Below are 25,225 nucleotides of genomic sequence, written 5' to 3' on the forward strand. Positions count from 1 at the left end.
TCCTTAAAGGAATAAAATTGAAGTGCTATATGTTACTGTATGATTTAATAAAATCCTCTTCCCCATTTAAACTGTAATTTTATAATTATTGTTTGTTGTCATTCTATACACAGCCAAAATAATTCCTGCCCATTTACATACACATTTAACCTACTATACTAGGGCTATCTTTCTCTCATCTGCTTCTCAAATTATGTGAGATTTTGATTTACTATACAAATAAAACACTACTATCTACTTTCAAGCTCTGTATAAAACCTTTTATACAACAAATTCGGTTAAGAGTATTCCTAGTGTGAGAATGGTCAAATTCAAGTTACTGACAAATTCATTAAAAGGAGGTTGACATAATACCATTAATCAATAATAACAACATACAAGCCATTTGTTTCCCTTACTTACATTTAGGGAAAGGATCTTTATGAGGGTATGCCTCAGTCTCCACTTAACACACATAAGCCGTAAAATAAGTAAGTTCTAGCTTTGGTACACAAAACTAAAACTACATAAAACATTTTTTTCTTTTTTTCTGCTGCTGAAAATATAAATTGTGACAAAACCAGCTGAGCTTTAAACACAGCTGATTTTCAATAGATTGTGGTAGGACAATATACATCCTGAGTCTTGAATAAGACAAGAAACATGTGATAACCAAATGAAAAAAAAAATCGTAGATTCTTCAGAAAAAAAAAAAAGAAATGCAAAACAGATGGATGGACAAGGAGGAGAATTTACATACTTGGATCTGAGACTGCTAACCGCAACACAACAGTTAACTTGGACTCAGACATCAGAACTTCTTGGTACTTCATTGCTTTTCTTCAACTCTGAAGACAAAGCACTCATTTAGTTTCTAAACAGACTACATTCCCATTACATTTCCATAAAGCTAGGATTGAGTAAACCTGGGGCATGATTATCCTACAGATAATTCCCTAGCTTATCTGTTCCCTTTAAGGGTATCATGCAGGTTATTCAAACTTGCCTTCATTCCCTATGGCATATAAAAATAAATCTGTAACTTGTTGTGAAGTTTGGGCTTATGATGCAAACATTCTTTTCTGCAGACTGGCATTATGTTCTCTGTAAACAAAACATTAATGAATTTTAAAAGTTCTTTAGAAATACATATTTAAGCCATTCATGACATATCCTAAAAGCAAAATAGCAATACTAACTTCTATCAGTAATAGCTCCTTCACATTGAGTGGTATCAATATAAAACTATGAATGTTCAGTTTATTTTTAATAGTTTCTAAAAGAAAAGCAGATACACTGAAGTGATCTCTACTATAGGAAGAGCATTCACCCAGCAGACATATCAAATTTTTAGCAATTCAGCAAGAAAAGCCACAAACTGACAAACTGAAAGTGTTTTAAAAAAACAACATGAAATCAGTTAGAGTAACTACTATATGGAGCTGTGTTACTACAACGAGTAACTATGCTAATTTTGGGGCTACAACAGCAAATAAAGCGTCCATTTCCCCTGCTTCTCCTACATACAATGCCTAGCCCTTCCCTCCTCCTTTCCCTTTCTTTTTTTTTTTTTAATAAATTATACATCCAGTTTTTCAGAACATCAAGTTGAATTGTGCTCTGGAAAGGTCTATTTTATGCTGGTTACACAGAAACAGACCTAAACATATTGCCAAAAAGAGTACTTGCATAGACTTTCAGCATTCAGTTTCCTTGCACTAAGTGCACTCTTAAACAAAACCACATACTTCTGGAGGGAAAACGAAGCATTTGCTGTACTGCTAAACCTATTTTGGTATGTAAGCAGAAAATTCTGCCAATAAAATTTAGGAAGAAAATGCTAAATGGTAGTATGAGAGATTATCTATGCTTTTCTGTTGGGGCACAAAACCACTATCAAAACCTGACCAGAAGGAGATCAGTGAGTTTCAGTGACCTTTTATGCGAACCTTTTCGATTTTCAGCAGATGCTACAGGTAACAGACACTAGTTGCATTACTATTTTATACTGCATTATGTATTTATACTACTTTTTTTACACTGCATTATGTATTCTTCTGCATATGAATTTAAAAACAGTTTTCATGGAGCGTGCTAAGTATTTCAAGGATTATGTAGTATAAATGTTGGAAGTCCACGCCTCTTAGATGCCAGGAATTATTCATAAAAAAAGAAACCTACAATGTAATAACAAAGGCCTTCTCTCCGGTGCTACTATTAGGGAAGATGATAGCTCTGTACCTGCAATGCCATAACCTAGTTCAAGTATCAAAATTTAAGTGTATACTTCTCAATTAGAGTTCAAAACAGCTATAAAACAATGTAATGAATTGCTAACAACTGTAGTAGTATAAAAGCAGTAGCTTTGTAGTAAAAGACTTGAAAAGCTCCTTCCATTCAGTTTATTGAAAAAGTTAAAGGCTGTCCTGATCACAGTCTAGAGAAAAGGCTTTGACATAACGCTCTCAAGTCTAACAGCTGAACTCTGATGGCCAAAAAAGTTACATTAGGTAAACTAGAAACAATGAATTAATTTGAAATAGTGAAGATTATGAGTGACTGTAACCACTTACCAAGATATGTGATGAATTCTTCATTCCTGTAACTTTCAAATTATACATTTTTAAAATTAAATTATACATTTTTAAGGAAAGCTTTCTATATCAAATAGAAATTAAATTCAGCAGAATTCTACATCCTGTTTTATAAAGTATCAGGTGAAAAATCAAATCAGTTTTTACACATTTCTTTTTAGTCTATTTTTTTTTAAATCTGAAAGAATGGAAATGTTAGAAAGATAAGGAAGGCACAGAATTGAGAAAGGTAATTTAATTACAAAAGCTTCATTCTCTGAATCACTAGTCTTCTTAGCATGACTTCAAGACTCCTACGCCTTGTTTGATTTGAGAGTTTCCTTTAAAAATCCCCCAACTACAGTTACCACACAAGAGGTTCAATGATAAAACAAGGTAAGCCTTTCCCATGCTCAAACTGCGGACAACAGAGTTGCCTCAAACACAGAAAGGAGAAAGCTACATTTGCACTACTAATACATACATAAATACACGTAACTTAAACTGAAGCTAGCATCTAAGGGAATAAGACTAAAATGACTTCTATCTCCTCCTGACTCAGGCTTTTTGTAAAAAAAAAAATAAAATAATAAAAACAAGAGGGAAATGCATATATATATATGCACAATTAGTCAGTTTTACACTTACAAAAAGACAACTTGACTAATTTAGCAAAGACATTATTTTGTGTAAGTTTAAGCAAATATAACTTCTTTAAAACTTTGAAAATTTAGATATACCAACCAAGTTCTGAGAACACTTTTTTTTTTTTTTTTAAGGAAAGTTGTTAGACAAAACCATTTCCTCATCTGCTTATGCTCTTCAGAGATGTTTCAAGAAAATCTGATTAACTTCTGCTATTCTTCAACAACATGAACAATAATATCCAGCTCAGGTATACACTCAATAATATTTAAAATGTCTCTGTTTGGCATGAAAGAAGCTTGCAAATGACACTATTAACATGAAGAAAAGAAAGTACCACTAGAGTCCCTGTTGTTGTTACAAACCTTACAAAAATTTCCCCTACCAGAATAAACCAACAGAAACAGAAAAGCAGAAGAGTAATTCCGTATTCTTTTTAAAGTTATGCAGAAAAAAATAAATAAATCACTCTTCTGCAAACAACTGCTTTCACACTCCATGTGTTGTTACATTATGGAAGACTTCTTGTTTACAGATATTATTATGGGTAATGCTTGCAAGTCAAACAAGGAGAAAAAAATAAGTCTTCGACGTTAGCCATGTCTGTACAACGAAGCCAGTGCAAACATAATGCTTCAATTCAACATGTACTGTACACAGTATGAGGGAATATGATGTGGAATCATATACACATACTCCACTACTAATTAGGGTTGTCATAGCTTCTCTTCTGCAATATCAAGCCTGCAGTACCATGTCTCTCTTCCCTAGAGAACAATCAGTGAGAAATACTATGCCAATTTCTCCAGTTTCCTCTTTAATTCATATCCTTTGTATTAAGTATTAAAGGTGGACAAACTCAGTACACTGAAACATGAACGAAGCAGGGAAATCAGAAGAGAAACAGATGACAAGTCCCGTCCAGACATTTTTACACATCCAACCTCTTGAACACGCTTCAAGACGCAGAACGGCACTTTAACGGGAAGAACTTGTGTTCAACTTCAACAAATTCAATACAGAGAAAGTCTCAAAATGAGAATGAGTTTTTAATCACATGGTAACAGGATCAAACGTAATACTTAAAACAGGTTAAGCCATGCTATCCCGCAACAAAACCACAAGTCACTTTGAAGGAAGGTGTTTAGTGAGGAACAGAACAAACAACCTAATGAGCCCATGTGGTGTGGTCTCCAAGTAATCATCACTGTATGAAGCCACATTCAATAACAAAAGGAAAAAACAGCAGAACAGCGTGATGCTTAAAGTATCCTATTGAAACTATCACAAATGTTTACAGTAACAAACTCCAAAAAGATTGCATCTTTAATCTGATTTGTACAGCTGGCTATTCACGAGGATAGGTCATAATGAATATGAAATGCTTGAGTGGGTGACTAAGACATATTCTGCAATGCCTGATACGCATTTGCCTAATGATACAGATGGAAAATTGAAAGCCATTGTTTTATGACCACTTAGTGTAAATTACCTCCACTCAAATGAAGTTTGCCTGCTTTTAGTTTATTAAAAACTAAAATTTGCTTCCTTAGAGGTGGTTACGTTTAAGTGTCAGTTATTACATTTCAGCCAAGGGCCAGTAACTTTCAGAGGAGTAGTTAACTTCAGCTGTAATCACCTGTCTGAATTCAGCACAGATACATGAAACTGAAGTCTGAAGAACTATGCGCTTTCTCAGAGGACAGAGGTGCTAAAGAAAAATGTGATCGATTTATTACAATAAGTGCTTTCCAAAATGCTTGTCTCCGAATTTAAGGCAATATTCTCAATAAGTAAAAAAAAAAAAAAAAATAATTTTTTAAAGAAGAAGATCGACTAAGTAATGTTTCATACTCAGAGGACGAAGGCAACTGAAATCATTATATATTACATATATGGAAAATGAGACCCATCACTACAAAATAACAGCCTAAATCTAAAAATGCTTCAGTAAAGGGGAAAGACAACCCTTTGTGGAAACTAAATCCACAGTAGTAACTTTTTAGATTAAAATGAATTGATAAATATGTTTCACCACTCAGAACAAAGAACAGTCCCAAATCCTCAAAAACAGTCTTCATTTACTTACATTACTTCTATAAGTAATTAGAACTGTAAAATGATTCTAGACACTTTCTTACAGCACAGAAGTCAAACAACTATAAATACAGAATTGTTTTGATGCAACTATTTATGGACAGCTTTTCTACAGTGATATTAGACTTGGTTAAGTAGACTGCACAGTTCTCCGAACAGTCTGGTTTCTACTACAGACAATGAGGATAGAAGCAAGGTAAGAGATCCAACCAAGACACATTTATTTATTGCACCTACTTTATTACTTAAATAGAAATACTTCCTGCTTGACACAAAACACAATAAAGATCATGGTGTGATTTTAAGATCATCCATGCCGAAGAGCCAGAGCTGCCATAACAGACGGCAGCCAATACTTCAAGTCAGTTGTTATTTGTGATACTGCAACGGTCATGAACAACACTAGATTCAAAATCTTCATAAAACAGATAGGCAACAGCAGCCAGCAAAAGTCATTTCCAGCTAAGGACACAGCTACCATTAAGCCACCCTTTACCATTTAGTGACTAGAGGGTGGGTGGTCCAACACCTTCATAATGCTCATATAAGCTTACTTCTTTACTTACCTGAAATGGGGGATGGGTATAAGGTGGTCTTGAATTACAGTTCTTTTAAGATTTAGGTTCACTTTTTTAAAGGATTTTAAATTTAAGAGAATTTAAACACTGTTAGAAATATTTAGAGCTCTGTGAGGTACAAGACACAACATTACCAAATTTGAGCTCTCAAATAAAACAAAACAGAACGAGATAAAACAAATCAACACAAAGTAAAATAAAATGTCTGCCAGCATGAATTATCCATAGTTCAAGACTCCCTATTTTCTTTCAACACTTTCCTCATTGGAGAGCCTAAAACAGATGAGCTGAGAAGTGTTTTTTCAGTCTCCACAAAAAACAGATTACAGAAGAACTAGGATTTTACATACCTTAATAATATTTTTTGCCTTATCTCTTTAGGTAGAAATACAATGCAAGATACAGGAAGAGGAAACTAAGCTAAACTACAGATTTCAATTTATAATTAACATTTTTAAGCGAAGTGCTGTACAGAAAAGGCTCCTATGAATTCAACTCTAGCTTGTTTTGAGAAGAACCAGAATAAGGCCATAACATATGTAGGAGGAAAAACTACAATCTTTATTTCCTTCATACAACAATAGAAAACAAAAAAAAAGTGCCATCAGTGCAAATGGAGGTACAAGGCCTATCAAATTATTAAGGAAATACAGAATATGAAAGGGAAAGCAAGGATGTGGTTTGGGGGAAAAGTGTCACAAGATTAGTTCTTAGGCTATATACTTTACTTACTAAGGAAAAAAATCCTACATATTAGAGAATAAAATTAAGACTTAAGGTTTAAAGTATTATCTTGACTTTATTTAATTTTTTCCACAGAACAGACAATTAAGTCAGAAAGGCCCTTAATGCTTCATGCTTTTCAGTTGTTGGTATAATCTTACATCTTTTACAAGAAAAAGCAAGCAGTTCTTACTTCTACAATGTTTTCTGGTGATATTTTTGTTGGGATTATAATATTTTCATTAAGTGACCCTTGCTACATCGAGGGAAATAGAAGGTTACAGTACTGTAGCGTTACACACAAGATACTAAAGATACTAAAGAACAGTGGAATCCTAATGTAATTTTGTTACTAAAAATACTATGAATTGCATTCCTTAGACATATTTTGCAAGCACTAAGAAAAAACAGTTTTAGTGTTTTTATATACAATCATCAATATGGCTATTGAACGTGATTATTGAAAAAAATCCCCACTTTTTGGTTTAACTTATGTAAAATAAAGCTTTATTTTCTATACTTCCAGCAGTCAGAAAGATAAATAGCAGCACACTAGTTGTCAGAGGGACTGAGGCAAGGAGTCAGGGCAAACTTGTGTGATGGACGGTATACAGTCAATTATCTAAGAGTCTTAAGATCACCTAGTAACACTTTTTCCATTAAAGTGGAAAGCTCAGTGTTACGCTGACAATGTCAGGCAAACAGGACCTACATTCAAGAAGGGGAAAACAAAAAAAACAAACTTTGTACTAATGCAGTCCAGTTCCATATCATAGAGTCAATGTGAGTAGAGAGCAGAATGTTAACCAGCTAGAGGTGAAGAGGAAGTTATTAAAAATGTAAAGAATTTTCATTAATTCCTTATTTTTGATAGTTATAAAGGTTGCCAAAAGTGTACTAGAAGCTCAGGATTATTGCTTAAATAATACATCATGTCACAAAAAAAGGGGGGTTGTGGTATTTTGGTGGTTCTTTCAAGTGACTAGTTGAGCGTTGGTTTTTTTTTTCCTCTTATCCCACTGATAAACTTTCAACACTTTATTTTTGATGGTCAAAAATTAAATTCTATATTTGAGTACCAAAAAGTGTGCTGGGAAAAGCAGAAAAGAATCATCTAACACAAAGTCTAAATTTATGCCTTTAGGCCAACCCACTAAAGCTTTTCTTTAACAACTCTTTCAAAAAAAAACACTGAAAATTACAACATTAGTACTCACATGCATTATATTTCTATGTTAGTAACAACAAGGCTTCAGTACACATGGCTAAGAAGGACTTAGCCCTCTGGAAGTTACCTGGAAGTACTGAAATAAAACTCAGCATAACAACTCTTAAATAGGAGGGGTAAATAATCAGAACAAGGTCATTATTGCTGGTAACGCTGATCAAAGAAGAGTAAGTACTGAATTCGGTTTAAAATCTGTTTTGTTCTCTTGTAAAGAGGAAGCGTCAATGTTACTTAAATCTTATGACAAAGAGTTAAGTATTGAGCAGCACAAGAACCTCATTTTGCACTTGTGCATGCTATCTAGACTTATATATTAACATGAACACTGAGACATGGAAAATTAACCAACAGCGTTCAGCTTAGAAGACAACCCTGAGTATCAGAGCTCAACTCCAACGGGTAACTAAAAACCGCAAGTGCAGAACGAGAACTAGAGGTAGCACCTGAACACAGGAAAGTGAGAAAGCAAGATGCTAATTAACTTTCTCCTAGAAAAATCCTACAGCTGAAAGGAACTTTTAGCAAAAAGATGCCAGAAAGAAACCATAAAACTTTTGTTTACTGTGAGGATGTTGGTTGGCATTTATGTTGCATAACTTCAATGACCTACATTTAGTTGTTTGAATTTAAGCTTTTAATCTAACCTCCCTTGAGAGTAGAAGCCCCTTGAGAATAGTACCTTTTATTTCTGATGAACTAAAAGGCTTTATTTTTTCCCAGCAACAACCGAGGAAGCCTCTAACGAGAACAGGATGCAGCATTACATTAAAACCATGCTATTTCAGTTGCAGAATCCTCTCTCCATGCATTCTCCCACCATCTTGTGTCAGCTTTAACAAACTCTAAAATAAAACAAAGTTGGGGAAAAAGCACTCCATCTGATTCAACTCATCCTGTGGCTACGTGACTGATGATAAAATATGGGAAGAGATGGAATTGGAAGAACAGGTAATTAGCTATCAGCAGAAACAGAAAGAAGGATCACTGCTTCGGGTTGGCACTCCACTCTTAGTTCTACTTAACACAAGGCCATGTTCTCAGACAGAGCTAATTTTCAGAGGGTTAAAGTAAAATAAAAACTATTCCTTAGGATTACCATCAAATATGATGAAAAAAGGCTAACAAGTATCCAGGGCTGCATTAGGCAAAATATTGCCAACAGGTCAAGGGAGACGATCCTTCCCCTCAATTTTGCACTGGTGAGCCCCTATCTGGAATGTTATGTCCAGTTCTGGGCTCCTCAGTACAAGAGAGACCTGGATGTATTACAGAGTCCAGCTCAGGACCACCTCAGTGGTGAAGGGACTGGAGCATCTCTCTTGTAAGGAAAGGCAGAAAGAGCTGGGACTGTTCAGCCTGGAGAAGAAAAGACTCCAGGGGGAAGCTCATCAATATATAAATACCTGAAGGGAGGCTGGAAAGAGAACAGAGCCGGGCTCTTTTCAGTGGTGCCCAGTGCCAGGACAAGAGGCATCCATCACAAACTGGCACATAGGAGGTTCCCTCTGAACGTTAGGCAGCAAGTCTTTACTGTGCATGTCTGAGCGCTGGCACAGGTTGCCCCAGAAAGGTTGTGGAGTCTTCTCCTTGGAAATATTCAAAAGACAGGTGGGCACAGTCCCGGGCAACCTGCTGTAGGTGTCCCTGCTTGAGCAGGGGGTTTGGACCAGATGACCTACAGAGGTCTCTTCCAACCTCAACCATTCTGTGTGCATGAGCAAAAGCTTACTAACAACCTAGAAACAGGGTCAAAATACGTACAGTCATATAGTAGGAAGCACTGTATGATTGTAACTCAACTAGTGGGATATAAAGAAATAAAAACATTCATTTCCATAGAGACAGCAAACACATAAGCTGGGAAGAGCTTCAGATACCTATTTAAGTAGAAAAAGGCCATCTCAGAGGCCACATGGGCATCTGAGAGCTACAGGCAACAACACAAGTTAAAACACCACTGGCAGAAGACAGGAGTTGACTGCTCAGCCTCTGCAGCAGTACTAACATGGCTATATAACCAGAGATAAGAGCGAAAACAGGCACTGTCAGCTCCTCATCAAGGATTCAACACACAAAATATGAATACTTTCTGTGCAGCTTTTTATAACAGTAATCAGCAAATAACTATCCACTCCTGTTTCTTTTCTTTTTTTTAAACCAAGATGTACGTCTATTTCCATGTCATTCACAAATAAAGCCTTTTGAAATTCAACTTCCATAAGGCTAATACATTCTAAACCTTATAAAACAGATTGGAGGCGTACACCTCCACCATAATATTCAGCAAAGAAATTGTTGAAGCAAATAGAATCACAATACAAAATAAAATTGTACAAACAGATGTGTATTTTTAGCCATACATTCACACATAGTAAAAACCTTTTAAAAGACTGTTTCCTAACCTTTACAGAAGAAAATACAATGTACATGAAATGAAACAATAATAATCTTTGTTTAATAGAGTAAGCACAACTTTTAGAGAGAAAATATGCATAAAACTGTTTAGCTGACAGGTCGATTAAGATAGTCATTTTAAAACAATACAACTTAAATTTATTATACACGAAGAATACTAAGTGATAATACACTGATCAGATAGAAGATTCATATAGACAACTAAGAGTTGAGATTTTGTTTGTGTACTCGCCTCAACTATTTTTCTACACGTGCAATTAGCACTCTGCATAAGTAGGCATTCATTTGTGCAGGGTTACATATTTTGTACAGACTATGAAGTTTATATCTTTGTATACGATCTGTTATCACATACCCATGTGTCTGCATGAACAGGCCTGATGTTGCTGAGAAGCACCTCTTCATAATTTCCATAATCACAGAACTTAACAACTGCAGTTGTCCCAGAAGAATGGAGAGCTTCAATTTCTGCCCGGTAGAACTTAAAAGAGAAATTTTCAAAGGTCATAAAATACTACCTGAAGTACCATAAATAGCCTGAAAACAGCCTTTTCACTTTTACTCTCTCCTCTACTCCCCACCTTGGTCAGCATTAAGTTTTGAGTAATATTTGTACCAGATACTTGTATATTAAACTTCTACATGGCCCATGCCTGCAAGGATGGGGGCCGTGTATTTAGAATACTCATCGAAAATATATGCTGCTTATGACATTAGATTGAACATTTAAAAGACTTGTTTTAAAGGACAAATTAATCATTAATAAAAATGATGTTGTATATGTGAAGTGCTACTGTTTGTTTGTTTTTACTTTTTTTTACTGTTTTTTTTAAATGCCTGATGTGCACCTACTTACATATATGCACTGTACATACTAATATCAATTTTACCACATACTAAAATATGATAAAGTCAGTCCTTCAAAAAGTCTTCATTTTCCAGCACACTATTTCGTTTTTGTGACATCTGCACACTGATTTATATAAATATATGAAGATATTCAGTCACTTTATAACTTACTGGACACAAAGAAATCATTATCTCCTAACATGGTTAAACTCAGTACTGTATTTTATCACACTAGTTCAAAACTGTCCTAGATGCGAGCAGCAGCATTTATTATACCTAACAACAAAATACTCTAATGCACTGAATACTTTTCAGGCAACAGTTTCGTACCTACTTATTTTGCAAGTTTCATGCTTTCCAAAATTTCAACAACTCATCTCTCAGCAATACAAAGTACTTCTCAAAACAGGAAACCATTCCTTAATATACCATTATATTTCACACTAATCCATCCATCCAAGATATACATTCTTATCTGATAGAGTTAATTCACTATATTTTACCACTACAAAAAATTGTTGCGTGTTTTATCTTAGTCATACAAACAAAAGAGAGAAAAATAAAGTCATGTTGCTGAACTAACAGTATGTACTTCCTGTAAAACAGAAATTAAACTTGAATACCACAAAAGACTTAAAATGGTGGGAATAAAACCTATCGCAAGAACAGCAATATTTAAGGTAGTTGTTGGATTACCAGAAAGTGTCAAAAACTGAAGAAACAACCAAGGAGCGACAGGGAATTCCTGAACAGGTGATAACAAATCAAAGAAAAGCTTTTTTTTTTTCTTTTTTTTTTTTTTTTAAAAAAAAAGAATTAAAAGGAGAAGATGATGAAAGGAAAGTCTTTTGCCATAAAAGAAAGCTTATTAACTGGAAAAACAGCTGAAGAGGAAGTATTTAAGCTTTTAAAAATTAGTAAAACAGAACTGTTATGCAACATAATTAATTTGTTCTACAAATTCTTCAGCTAAATTCTTCGGTCTACTAGTGATAATAAAAAGCAATCCTTTTTGCTGTCTTCTTTCTAAAATGACTGACACAAAAGAAAGAGGTTTTTTGTTGTTGTTTCTTAACAGTTCCTGCAGACTCTGGTTTTCCCTTGCAGTAGTGAGGGCTGCACACTGACTTATTCTACAACAAGTTTACCACACATCTACCATTACAGACTGTTCTGGATAGCAGAGCATCTTGGTTTTTGTTCCTTGGAAAATAACATGGACTCCTAGATCCATATTCATTCCTTCAAATTTTAGGCACTTGGGTGAAATGTGTTAGTTACAAGCTCAGTCACCACATATGACAGAAACAGTCACCTTGGAGATGACTTAATTTAAGCACTTTCAGGAAATGAATGCAGGCCACCTATTTCATTAAAATAAAACAACAACAACAAAAAACAGAACAGGAAGCTAGCCACAAAGCACAATACACACCTATGAACAAAACCCCATGTCTTTGTGCTGGTGTGCTAAGTCTCCCCTCAAGTATCTAAGAAAACATTGAATGTACAACTTGAAGTAGTTATTTCGTAAAAGCATACCTTGTTGTCTTCCCAATAAAGAGCGAAACATTCATCCCCAGGTCTCCAGCTTTTTCCATACTCCATGTGAATCGATGGTTCTATTATTTTCTCTGGTTTGATAGGCCCAGATCTCCTTTTGGGTCCAGTGTTGTAATACAAAATTTTATCATCATAAGATGGAATCGTAGTGGGTCCTGATGATTTGATAGGACCTACTCGTCTTCCTTTCTGATGATGTTCTGTATCTCCATTTGGTACAGCATTAAAATTATCAGTTCTACCAGGGGGTTGGTAATCATTATTCACAGCAAAATGTTGCTCGCTTTTTACCATAAAGGTTTCATTATTTATTGTTCGTGCCTTCCTATCGCAAAAGTTTTCAGAATTGTGTATTTGGTTTTCCCTTTTCCCACGTTTCTGGTTATTGTTGTCTGTAGTATCTTGAACAGCAGAGTTCTCCTTGAGTTCTGTGAAGGACACCCCTTTTCCTATTCTGTTTTGCATGTTGTTATCCCTTTTTTTAAAAGGGATATCACTCTGTTGAGTGGCTATGGGATAACCCAAATCCTTTGGCCTATCATTTCTAGGATAATGTCTGTCACTTTTAATTTTTTCATCTGTCCAATGCTCTAAAGAGCTGTGCCTTTCAGGACCTCTGTTTCTGGGTAACCCCCCACTTTCCAAAGCCTGCCTTGAATTTTGAAAATCTCTTTGAAAACGAGGGGGCTTCTCATTCCTTGGCTGTCTCATATCATTGCGAGGAATATGTCTTGAATGATTTTCTCTGATGCCATTCTGTTCTGTATTCATAACTTTGGGCTGTATTTGATGTGGTGGCTGAAATTGCAATTTTGGTTCTATAAAGAAAAAAAATATTTTAATTATTAATATGTTTCACGTTAGTGTAATTTTAGACCCTAACTGATAAATCAGCAGTAGTATTTAGGAAAGTAAGCAGTATTTAACTTTGTGACACAGAAATGGAATTGTACAGACAAATTCAGCAGACATTTGAACTGTTAATTTTTTGTTACTGGAAGACATAAGTACTGCCAAGACAAGTGTGCGAGTTATTATTAAATGAGTAACAACCACTTCAGAAAGGAAAAATAGAATTCCAAGGCAAAGAAAGGAAAAGGAAGGAAAATGAGGGGGGAAAAAAAAAAGAAATACTTGTCATCTGAATTGAAATTTTCTGTAAAAATAACTTGTTAACAGCTATTCAGCATTAAAGGCAAGAAATAGAAGTGATGGAATGCACGCAGCAGACAACCTAGAGATAATGGGAATAGTAACAAAGTCCAGAACTGTGACAACCCTGATCAATGAGCCATAGCAGGAACCGCTCAAGTGTTACCTTCAAGAGAGTCAGCCAGAACTCTAACTGATGATAATGAAAACATAATTATCATGGACCTTATGAGAAAGAGCAAACTTTTCACTGGATGTTGGGAGGGCAGGAGGGAGGTGAGCAGGACAAAAAGATCATGGAGCTCTGTGAAGTTTTTTTTTTTTTTTGGGGGGGGGGGGCAAATGAGGAACTTTTTGAGACATTTAAGGGAAGAGTCAAAGGAAGGGGTAGATCAAGACGAATCTAAGAGGAACACGTATGAGAAAGGCATGAGATAAAACTGGACAGTTTTAAGTATAAGCAGGCTCCTGGTCAATATGCTCACAGGGCCAACTCCTGCACCTCATCACTGTAACCTGTCTAATCTCCTTAATAAATTCTAACAATCTCCTGTGTAACTGAGCTCTCTGAATGAACATATTTTGGATCTGCCAGTGAACTTGAGACAGATAAGCTAGTAAATGGCACAAGAGACCTGGCAGCTGAATACCAGGGAGACTGTGGGTCTCTAGGCCATCTACCAAGGATCTGGACTCAGACACTGGACAGATCTATGTAAGTAGTTGTGTAACCCCCTACAAACTTCAGGCTGGACAAGACAGCAAGTTGGGCAACAGGCCTCTGAGCTGGATACCAGAGACCATGGGTCTGGGGGCCAGGACAGACCCACGTAAGTGTGTGCATGCAGGTGGCTGGGTGTGAGGCCCGCCAGCAGACTTTAGGCCTGACTGAAAGGGAACGTAAGCCCATTAGAGCGACTCATATTTGTATTTGAGCACTTTGGGGTCATGTGGGTGCCTGTAAAGGTGTTGTTTTCTTATCTGTGTTGATCTATTTGCAGTCGGCCATGTGTGTATTGCATGTATTAGCCTGGTGTGCGTGTGGGGGCTCGGTGGGACGCTGCATTCAGGTGCTTTGCTGTCTGAGACTGAGTGCTCCTATCTGAAGGAAAATAGGAGCTTCAATTTGCAGGTTACTACTAGAAACAGCGAAAGCTGATACCTGACAACTAATGTATCTATTCTGATAATTACTTGCTATACAATAACAAGAAAATGTATTATTTTTTTTTTAAAGCTGATAGTCCTAAGCATCATATTATTAAAAGCTCACAGAAATCCTATCAGTTTAGTTGAATAAATAATTGGCTAACATGACAGAATCTAGTTTTATATTCACTTACACACAATTTATCAGGTGATATCCTAACTTTGATGACAAAAAGATTTGATTAAAACAATTTAAAATTAAGTTTAAGTGATGTAAGCATAAAATAGGCTTAGCGTGACTACAATCCTGATAAACATCTTACTGCAAAATTTGACATCGAAACCTGTGTTTTTTTTACATATGCATATGTAAATTTTTATATTACTCAAAAAACAAGAGTTTGGTAAAAGTTCAATTTCTTTTAAAATTAAAAAATTATTTTTTAAATCTTGAAGCACTTAAAATGTTTTTTTTTGTTTTTTGGTTTTTTTTTTTAAGAATAAATCCTTCCTTATAAGTTAAAAAGTCTCCCTCTTATCTATCCTTGACAAGCGGAACATGAAAATATTGGTTTTTTGTTTGATTTCTATCTGCGATTTTTCTGTATCACTGTTTAACTTTCCCAATTCTGTATAATACACAGGAATCTTCTCAATTGAATTTCTTCTAGAAAGTTTTCTCTTCCTAATTAATTCACAAGTCTCCATTCATGACTTTCTTAATTTACACCTCTTGGTATAAATTGGTAGTAAAATCCTTGCACTTCCACTCTTCCTATTTTCAGCTTAAGCAGCAGTCACTAACTTTCATGTGTATTCCTAATGTTAATTACAGATTAAATGACTGAACTGCTTGATGACTTCTGAGTGCCTACTGCTTCACAGACACTCAGAACAAAGCAGCAGGCACTAAGAAGTCATCAAACGTTCAAGTACTCATGGCTTTCCAATGCCATGAGTGTTACTGCTGGTACACACCATTAAAGAAAGAAGTATATAAAATTCTAAAATGCTTCATTATAAATCTTACTGTTTAATATCGTACAATATGAAATTCATTAAACAAAGTCACTGGCACAAGGAAAAGTTGTTCCAACAATAATGTAGAAATAGGCTGAATACTGGTTTGGACATTTTAGTATTTTGCTGGTTGGCATGATTTTAGAATTTAAATCTTTCATCTTCAAACTTTGTTTGCTTTCTCAATTAAGAAGCATTTTCTGCTTCTTCTGAGGTGTTCACCTCAGACAGCACCTAGCACATACAAGGACTACTTACAATTGCAAGGCAATCACACAGCATGCAGGGCAGTTATTACCATACTTTCAGCTTTTCCTCAAGGCATTAACTATACACATATTCTGTTGTAGCTGGAAAAAATTCCCTGAAATTTCTGTTCAATTTCACAGCATCTAGCAAGCAATTTTAGCTATTGTCTAGCCACCTTAACAAAACTATGTAGTCTTACTAGCCATCAAAAAATCTGGATATAGTAGATCTCTGAACAGCACTTTGATTCAATGTAGTGTGAAATTGCCTCCTCAAAATGGCCAGTTGAATGACAGAGGAACGTCTAGGGTATTTGCCAATTTCCAATAAAAAGTTACAACCATTCTCAGATGAGACCATATTTTGTCTTTAGAAAAGCAACAATCTTCATAATTTAAAAAGTAATAATTCAGAACTCAAAAGCTATTTCCTACTTAACAATAATTACTTGCAAAATAGAACTTTAAGAAACAAGTTTCATTTAAAGCTATGACCCGCTTCCACAAAGAAGCATGATTTAAAAGTTTAATAGTTACAAAAAAAAAAAAAAGTAACGTAGTTAATGGTTGACACGAATAGCTCCACACAGAATTAAGCAGATACTCGAAGAGTTCATATAATCTGTTTTTCAGGCAACAGAAATTTTAGCAGCATGTTAATGCTACTGATTTATTTAACAGCAGCAAATTTCTAACATATTAATTGCTAATAAACAGTAGGACTAGTGGACATTCAAATTAGTTATTGATATCCAACATAATGTGATCATGATACAAAAACAAGAAGTTTACTTTAAAGCGTCTGATTTTTCAGTTGCAGAATGTTTTTTTAAATAATATGGAAAAATTCAAATAATACTAAATGTTAGTCACCTGGAAAAAAGATTAGACAATTTCGTAACAGTGAACACATGCATCTTTTTTCTAGGCCTACTTACTGTGACATGTGAAAGCTGCTCACAGAACACTTGACATTTTCCTACTCTAACCTCCAGATACATAAAATCTGATGCCTTCCATGAAGACTCAGCTATTGTGGTAAAAATGCACTAGCTTCCCACTGGGCTACATCATACACAGCAGCCCTGAATTACCAGGACATGCTAATCTGTCACTTAACATTCAAAAGTAATCTGTCTACAAACAAAAACTGTCAAACGACAGTAAGCGTTACTTGGTCAATAGCAGTCAATGAAAAAGCCTCGAGATAAAAATATTACAGGTTCTTCACAAAGATGGGCTGTCTGACCAAGTAGGTCTGACCAAGTAACTGAAAAGAATCTTAGGGATTCTAGAAGAAGTGAAGTGATAAAGGAAATTATTCAGATATCGTCTCCGCTAGTAGCAGCAGCTGATTTTCACAGCATAGCTGATGTTGCACCTTGAAAGGTCATCTGGTTCAACCCCTGCTCAAGCAGGGACACCTAGAGGCACTTGCCCAGGACCACATCCAGATGGCTTTTTAGATCTCCAAGGAGAGAGAATCCACAACTTCCCTGGGCAACCTGTGGCAGTGCTCAGTCACTCCCACAGTAGTGTTTCTTGATGTTTAAAGGAAACCTCCTGTGTTTCAGTTTGTGCTCATAGCCTCTTGTCCTGTCACTGAGCACCACCGAAAGGAAGAGCCTGGCTCCATCTTCTTTGCAAGCCTCCTTCAGGGATTTATATACTTTGATGAGACTCCCCTCCTCTTCCTTAGGCTGAAGAGTCCCAGCTCTCTCAGCCTGTTCTTGCCCCACCTCCAACAAACTATTAGCCGAAGTTCCCAAAAAGTTCCTACAGAGCAGTAACAAACACATTAATTCGGCATTTGGCAAGATTTGGTCTGCTGTCCCATCAAAGAGGGAGATGCCTCAGCACTGTCATTATCATTATAACCTGCAGTTGGGGAAGCAGTCTAGAAGAATTCCATTTCAAAATTAATGACAAAGCTTTTGTCTTCTCTTGGGTAGTTTTAACTTACCCAGGGGAAATGGTAGCAGTCATCTTAAAACTGTCACTCAGTTATTTTACTCATTTTAGCATTTATACAAGATGATTCATATGTGAAGACTGCACAGAGCCATCATATTCTCTCACCTACAAGCAACCAGCAGGACCTGCAGCAGTTGGAAACCTCAGCCAATGCAATTTAAACAACAACACCCCATGTACAACGGGTTTTCAGAAGTACGCTTTCCTGTAGCTCTCTCTTGTGGATTTTCTCATGTTTAATAAAGTGGTTAAACTCAAAGACAGCGGCCTTTCCCACACCAGTGGCAATTATTTGGGTTTCTCCTTCCAATGGGAATTCTATTTTTATGCACACCTTTATGAAAGCATATCTTTCAGACACTTACTCCCAGAGCAAGTTTTACCTCAAATCAGCCAAAAGGTTCAAAAATTAGAGGAAAATTAATAACATATTAATGTATTAACCCTAATGTATTAATACTACATTAATGTATTAACCCTAATGACACACCTCATGTCAATTATGACACCTTATGTAAACTCCAATTTACTCAAGAGTTTTATCAAATTACATAAAGATAAATATTTTTTCTAAAAAACACTATTTGGAAATATATAAAGTATAGTGGAATAAAGCATGAAAAAGATTGTTGAAATTAGATAAGATATGCCAGCCCAAAATTGTCTGAAAAAATTTAGTTATCATACTAAAAACCAAACGAAACAAAAAAACTATGTACTATATATCCTGGTTTATCTCAAGCAAAACACTTAAGTAGGAAAAGGACAGAAATTCTAATTCAAAAGTACAGAAACGCCTTTAACCTTTGGAGAACTCAGGGGCTGGATCCCCAAGTGTTTGAGTGCATGTCTTGCTGCTTGTGACAAATGCTCACTCTCCACTACTCGTATTTCCTCTGAGACATCTCTGAGCAAATAGTTAAGAATAATATGAGACAGTAAAAAATCTGTGCCAAAAATCTGTTTTAAACCCTCCTATATGGTCAGCACCTCCTTTGTCATGCATCTCCTGCAGACAACACTGGTGGCCAAGAACATAAGGGTAACTGCAGCTAAATTAGGTGGGATGCTCAGATCTGGTGTAAGGCAAGAGCCCATGGGGTAGTGATGTTAGACAACATCATTCAAACCACTAAAAAGTATTGTCTGCAATTATAGAATGCATATCTGAAGAAGAGAACTGATAAATGAGTTTGCTTGGAAAAGAAAAAAAGCAGTCTGGAAGAATAAGGCCTTTAATGAGAAACTAGGAAAGCTCAATCCACACAGAGCTAATACAACTGATGGATAACATACAAGTCAATTATGTTTTATAAATGCCTATTAGGAAAACAAATTTTGAAAGCTCTCTGTAACAAGAAAGGCGTATCATTATACGACAGTTAGAAGCTAAGCACAGAAAAATCAGATTAGAAAAAAGATTGATTTTCTCTTTCTACATGCTGATCTTAATTGCTGAAGCAATTAACCTTGGAATAAAATTATTCCACCACCTTTAAATCCCAACTGCATGTTTAAATTTGTATTTCAGTCAAAGCCTAACTGTTGCCTCAAGAAACAGAGACTACAGCCTATGACTTGCTCCCACCTCCTAAAGAGTCTTTATTAAAAGAATAGACAGATGTGCCACCTCTAGCTTGCTTTTTCTGTCATCCCATTATTATTTGCTGCATAGGAGATTCATTTTAACAGCAGGAGCATGAAACGTCCACACCAAGCATAGCATGTCCCTTGGGAAGACTGCGCAGAATTGCCTCTTCAATCTGAAACTGAAAATGTTTTGGCCTGGGTCAATGATATGACCAAAAACATTATGTTTATCACTAACTATACCAACTAATGATAAAAAATAATTTCAAAGTTAATCTTTTCTTGAATCACTCAAAGGTGTAGGTGTGTCTGCCAGAAGTTTCTTTTGTGACTTTTGGTTTTTAGCAGGCAGAAACACCAGCTTGTTCTCTGTCCTCAAGAACCAAAGAAAGATACAGTATTGAAAATATGCCTGGTCCTCAACACTTTGTCCAGTCTTCCTTAATTCTACAGTCAGAGCTCTTGGCACTGTTTTGTTCCCCCTGAAATTCCCGTGTTTACCTATTTAAGCTGGCAGAGACGGATGAACTGTTCTTTGTAACCAAAGAAAAACAGGAAGAAGATTAATGGAAAAATCTTTGTGTTCAGTAGCAGAAATAATTTAAGTACACGCAAAGAAAGCTGGTTTCCAGCAATTTTGTCTACCTTTTTTTTTTTTTTTTAAATCTCTCACAGTCATCAGGTTTCTCTGTCCACACAAAACTCAAGCTAGTTAACTTCAACACAAAGTTTTTCACAGGTGGCACCAATCACTCTGTTAAAAATAAACAATAAATAGATCTGCAGTAGAAGCTTTTTTTAAAGAATTCCTTGCATTTCACTTAAATGAAGCATGTTTCCTAAACACTATGTTTTACAATTAATAAATTAGCAGATCATGCAAGAGTCAGACATTTAGTTGTAGCTTTTGACAGCTACAATAGCTTAAAAATAATATTTCTGTAAAAAAAATGGGAAGACATCAAAAACACAGGATATCAGAGTGCAAAAGATCTGATACACCTTATTTTAATTAATTTGTGCAGGTTAAATAAGCAAGCAAAATACAAAACTATTTTGATTTGTAAGTATTTTTCTGCTTGGTCTAAATCCAAGTAGGCAAAGCTACCAAATCAACGATAACAAATCGAGCAACTGGTTTGCAGTACCTGCTCACAAACAGAAGCACCTAGCTTGGTTACTGATAATTCAGAAATGATTTTAGAAATTCTCAACAATGAGCAGGAAGTACTGAGGTTTCAGATGGAATTAGAAACGCAAGGTAAGAAAAGCACAGAGAGATGCACAGAGAAGATCAAATCAATCCTCTCCGTGCTTGAAAAGAAACCATTCCTCTTTTTAGACAATTTCTCCCTAGATCAAATAAGCCATTTTTGAAGAAAACATGGTACAGCATAGAATTAAAAATATTTATCCCAGTTCAGGAAAACTGCCTTTTGTTTTTGCTTCTGTACAGACACTCCATCAGTTAGAAGGAACTTAAATCCGCCTGAAAGATACAGAAGCCTAACACCTGTGATGATGATAAATGTGGCCATTCCAGGTAATCATATGCTCCTGAACATATGCTTTAGTGTAACGGTAGTAGTGCACACCCACATACAAAAGCACTGTCCCTAAACAAAGAACCTCTATCAACATCTAAAAAACAAACTGGGCTTTTAGAGACCATATTGGACAGCCACGCACCAGAAATACTGCAGAACAATTAACTTTTTAAATTCAGTGGAAGTTGTATGACAGTGTATAAACACAGCAAAACCTGCCTGCCTGGGCCTTCCTTAGTACAGCTGCTTTGCAGAAAATCAACAAAGGGATCCATTCCTGGCAATGTAATGTTACATGTTGTTTCTAGCAGTTCCTCCAAGGCATCTTCTACTACTCTTACTTTTTTAATACCAAGGAAAGATTGAATCCCAGAATGGTTTGGGCTGAAAGGGACTTTAAGGATCATCGAATTCCAAACTCCCTGCCACAGGCAGGGACAACAGATACATGTCTCTACTGCTAACTTACAGGATCAAATGAAATGAAAAAGCAGCTAGCAATATACACGCCCTATTTTCTGCAAATGCTTGGACACTCACTGCATGAAGAAAGAATTCAGAGTGGTATAATCACCCCAGATATATATCAGGACACTGCACACACTTAATGCTCATGTCATCTCAGCTTGGAAGGAACTCTTTAAAAATTTAAATAAGATTATTTTCAATGACAACAGAGGCATAAAAATGGCAGAGAAGTAATATGTTCAATAAATGTTTTTCTAAGAAATGTTTGAATTCAAACTGCACAGGTTTTCCTCAGACTTGGCAAAGAAAAATAGGGCTTCTGAGACAAAAAAACACCTGTAATTCAGCACATGCCGATGCTTTTCTTGAAAAATCCATTTGAAGGGCAGTCTGCAAGATAAATTAAAATCTGGCATAAAAACAGGGGATTACTCCTACGGGATTCACACACTCAGTAAGGAAAATAAAAACTGACCAAATGAAACTGAGCAACCGGTGTACACCCCAATGGCTTCCAAATAACAGGAAGAAAATTGATTATTATTTCTTCAGAAAGGAAAAAAGGCTTTTTTTTTTTTCAAAAATAATCAGAACATGTTTTAAACTTCAAAAATGGTATCAAGTTTTTTTTTTTTCAGAACAGCATGACCTCAGGAGAAGGACACCACATTAAAAAATTATAATTCATAAAATGCTTTTTACAAGTGTTTAAAAAAAACCTGCATGCCATGTTACAAAATGTGTTACATTTTTGGCAAGTGAGCTTGAAGTCTAAGAAGTTTCTGCAGAATTATATTTTTCTTCCTACAATGTTTATGAAAACATCTTATTTTTAGTTAAGAGGAAAAAATTACACAAAAGTAGAGTGTATTTATGCTTAAAACACATAAATGGAGATTATAAACCAAAGTATATATGCTACTGTAGGCATTTTTTCTAATCAAAACCGAGTATGCTTTAATACACCACAGAACATAGCCTACATATGTGCCAAATCCAAAGAATCATAAAACTCCTGCTAAGCAAATACTATCAGTCAGCAATATCATTTTAAAACAAGCAATTCGCTCCTTTCATAGTTCTTGCTAAAATACTATTACTTACTTACCGTTAAATTACTGACAATAAGAAAGGCTTACAACCCACAGGGATTATATCTATTATTTTTCCTTTAAATGTCTTCAGCCACACATAAAAGTCTTCTCTCAAAATATCTTCTCTCTAATCTCTTGGATAAGATAAACACAAAACTTATCCAAGGAAAATCAATTTGTGTAATGAGAAAGAAAAAAATACTACCACTGTTTCTATTTCTATTTATTGTAGAAATCTAATTCATCTTTGGTAAACAAAATGAGTTGCCAAAAACAGATCTCAAGCCTAATTCCCCATACATGCTTTTGAAAATGTGATCATGTCAGTCTACACAGCTTCAAGTTTTCATTTCTAACTCAATAATTATTCTTAAATACAAATACACAATTAACAACTAACCATAAATTCACTGCTGTACAAAAAGATGAATATTTTACACATTTTAATACACACAAACTACAAAAATAACACATTCTACAAAAAGTTCTCTGATTCAACTAACCAAAGCAGTGATGTTCTGCTTGTCTTTCAGGTGCAGGTGCCTACTGATTTTATGGCTGTTCATGCTTTTTGCAGCAAATCTCAAACACGGCAACATTTCAGTAATTTGCATCCACGCTAAATGGAAAAGCCATTTCACATACAAATTAAGTGCCTCTTTCAGTGTACATGCAACCTCATTAACTTTAATCAGTGTATATACCTTAGAGAAAAAATATTTCTACTGGTAAATTACAAAAAATGTCCTTTACTTATAAATTGTAGCCATACAGTCTCGGCCACAGAGATTACAGATGGCTCCAAATCAACCTACCAAAGAGCACCATTCATTTCTAAAAAGATTATATAAACTTCCGTTTCATTTAAACGTTGCTTTTGACTTGTGAACATATTTTTCATTTGAAGAATTTCCAAGCTCTAAGAAAAGCTTCCTTGCTTCAGGAGTTCTGAATCTTTTTATGTTTCCACTATGGTACTAGTGCCAGATTAAGAGCAAGTACAGAAAACTGATTTATTATTATTATTGCTATTATTTTAAAATCAATAGCATAGGTCAAATTTCTACTCAAAGAGAATCCATATTGTTTGATTTACCAAAAAAAGCAGAACTCAGGTCTTCATTTGCAAATCAACAACGGTCTCATGCTAGAAGTATGTCAGCAGAACTCTCTTAAGACATATATTGGGAACTGTAGCAACAAGCCTGTCAACATACCCAAGTATGTTTCAGCATCGACATGTAACTGTTCTTTAATTTTACATGCTTTTATGTCCCTTTTCCTTGTTTGCAGTTTTCTGCATACATTTAACAGCTAACAGCTTTAAACTTTACACCAAAAATTTAACATCAACATCTCTAAACTCAAAACATCTGTTGTCCACTCTACCTTAGACATCATACATATCTACAATAACTGCACTTGTATATATACTTTTATATACACGCACCTATATATAACTATATACTTTCAAAAGTCAGTTGGATAAATTAATGCTTCATAAATTCACTGGTTTCCTCCCAGAATTCGGCAATTCATCTGTCCAATACAAATTAACTATCCACCAGCTGGCCCTGTATAAGACTAGATTACTTTTTCATGTATTTGTTATTACAGAGTTACTTGTCCTTCATCATAACTTCTGCAAATTCCAATATATCATGTCATTTCTTTTCAGACAGAAGTCACGCCTTGCCAGAAATTACTGGAGATACTGGTGAAAAGCAGCAGTATGCCCCTTTTAAAAAGGCAATATATGAAATTTGATTAAAGAAAGCACTTCTAAATCTATGGTGTAAGAAACCAGAAATCCATACAGAAATGTTTCAACAGCTGTGAAGAGTAAGCTAGTTGAATTGGACCTGAAGGCTGAATTTCCCTAAATATTTAATATATTCTGTCCATACTGATTTTATCATACTCTCATCCTTTAAGGACATTAAGTGCCTCTGCTTATTCTCTCACAATTTTAACAGCTTTTAATCAGTGAGATGGTTTTGACTGCATGCACTTCATTTTCAGTTATTGACAGAATGCTTGCTGTATACAGCCTGGCTTCTTCCAGAAAAAAAGGCAACTAACAGCTTTAAATTACAAGTAGATGAAAAGACAATATAGGAAGTCCATTAATATTATCAATGGCCATTTAGAAGTTCCCAGGTAGAACACAGCTCTTACTAATTTTTTTCATTAGAATTGGAAACATGACTTAGGCGAGTTGGAAGATAAAGTTATTATATTGACATTTACTGTATATCTGTCATTTATAAAATTCTGCCATTTTTGCTAACATTTCTCACGTCTGTGTCTTTAACTATTTCTGAAATTTTGAA

The 25,225-nt window shown here is 35.3% G+C and overlaps 1 protein-coding gene across 2 annotated transcripts in view; it reads right to left on the reverse strand.

Annotated features, from left to right (window-relative positions):
• The window catches only part of TDRD3 (tudor domain containing 3), a 110,884-nt gene that overhangs the window by 15,308 nt on the left and 70,351 nt on the right, over positions 1 to 25,225 (reverse strand). For both annotated transcript variants that reach the window (XM_083823973.1, XM_083823972.1), the window contains exons 11-12: positions 12,630 to 13,468; positions 10,594 to 10,719 (exon numbers count right to left, since the gene is read on the reverse strand). In XM_083823973.1, coding sequence (XP_083680099.1) covers positions 10,594 to 10,719; positions 12,630 to 13,468 — 965 coding nt within the window. The remainder of the gene's footprint in view (positions 1 to 10,593; positions 10,720 to 12,629; positions 13,469 to 25,225) is intronic.

Source organism: Anser anser, assembly GCF_964211835.1.
Source record: "Anser anser genome assembly, chromosome: 1".
NCBI classification, from domain to species: domain Eukaryota; kingdom Metazoa; phylum Chordata; class Aves; order Anseriformes; family Anatidae; genus Anser; species Anser anser.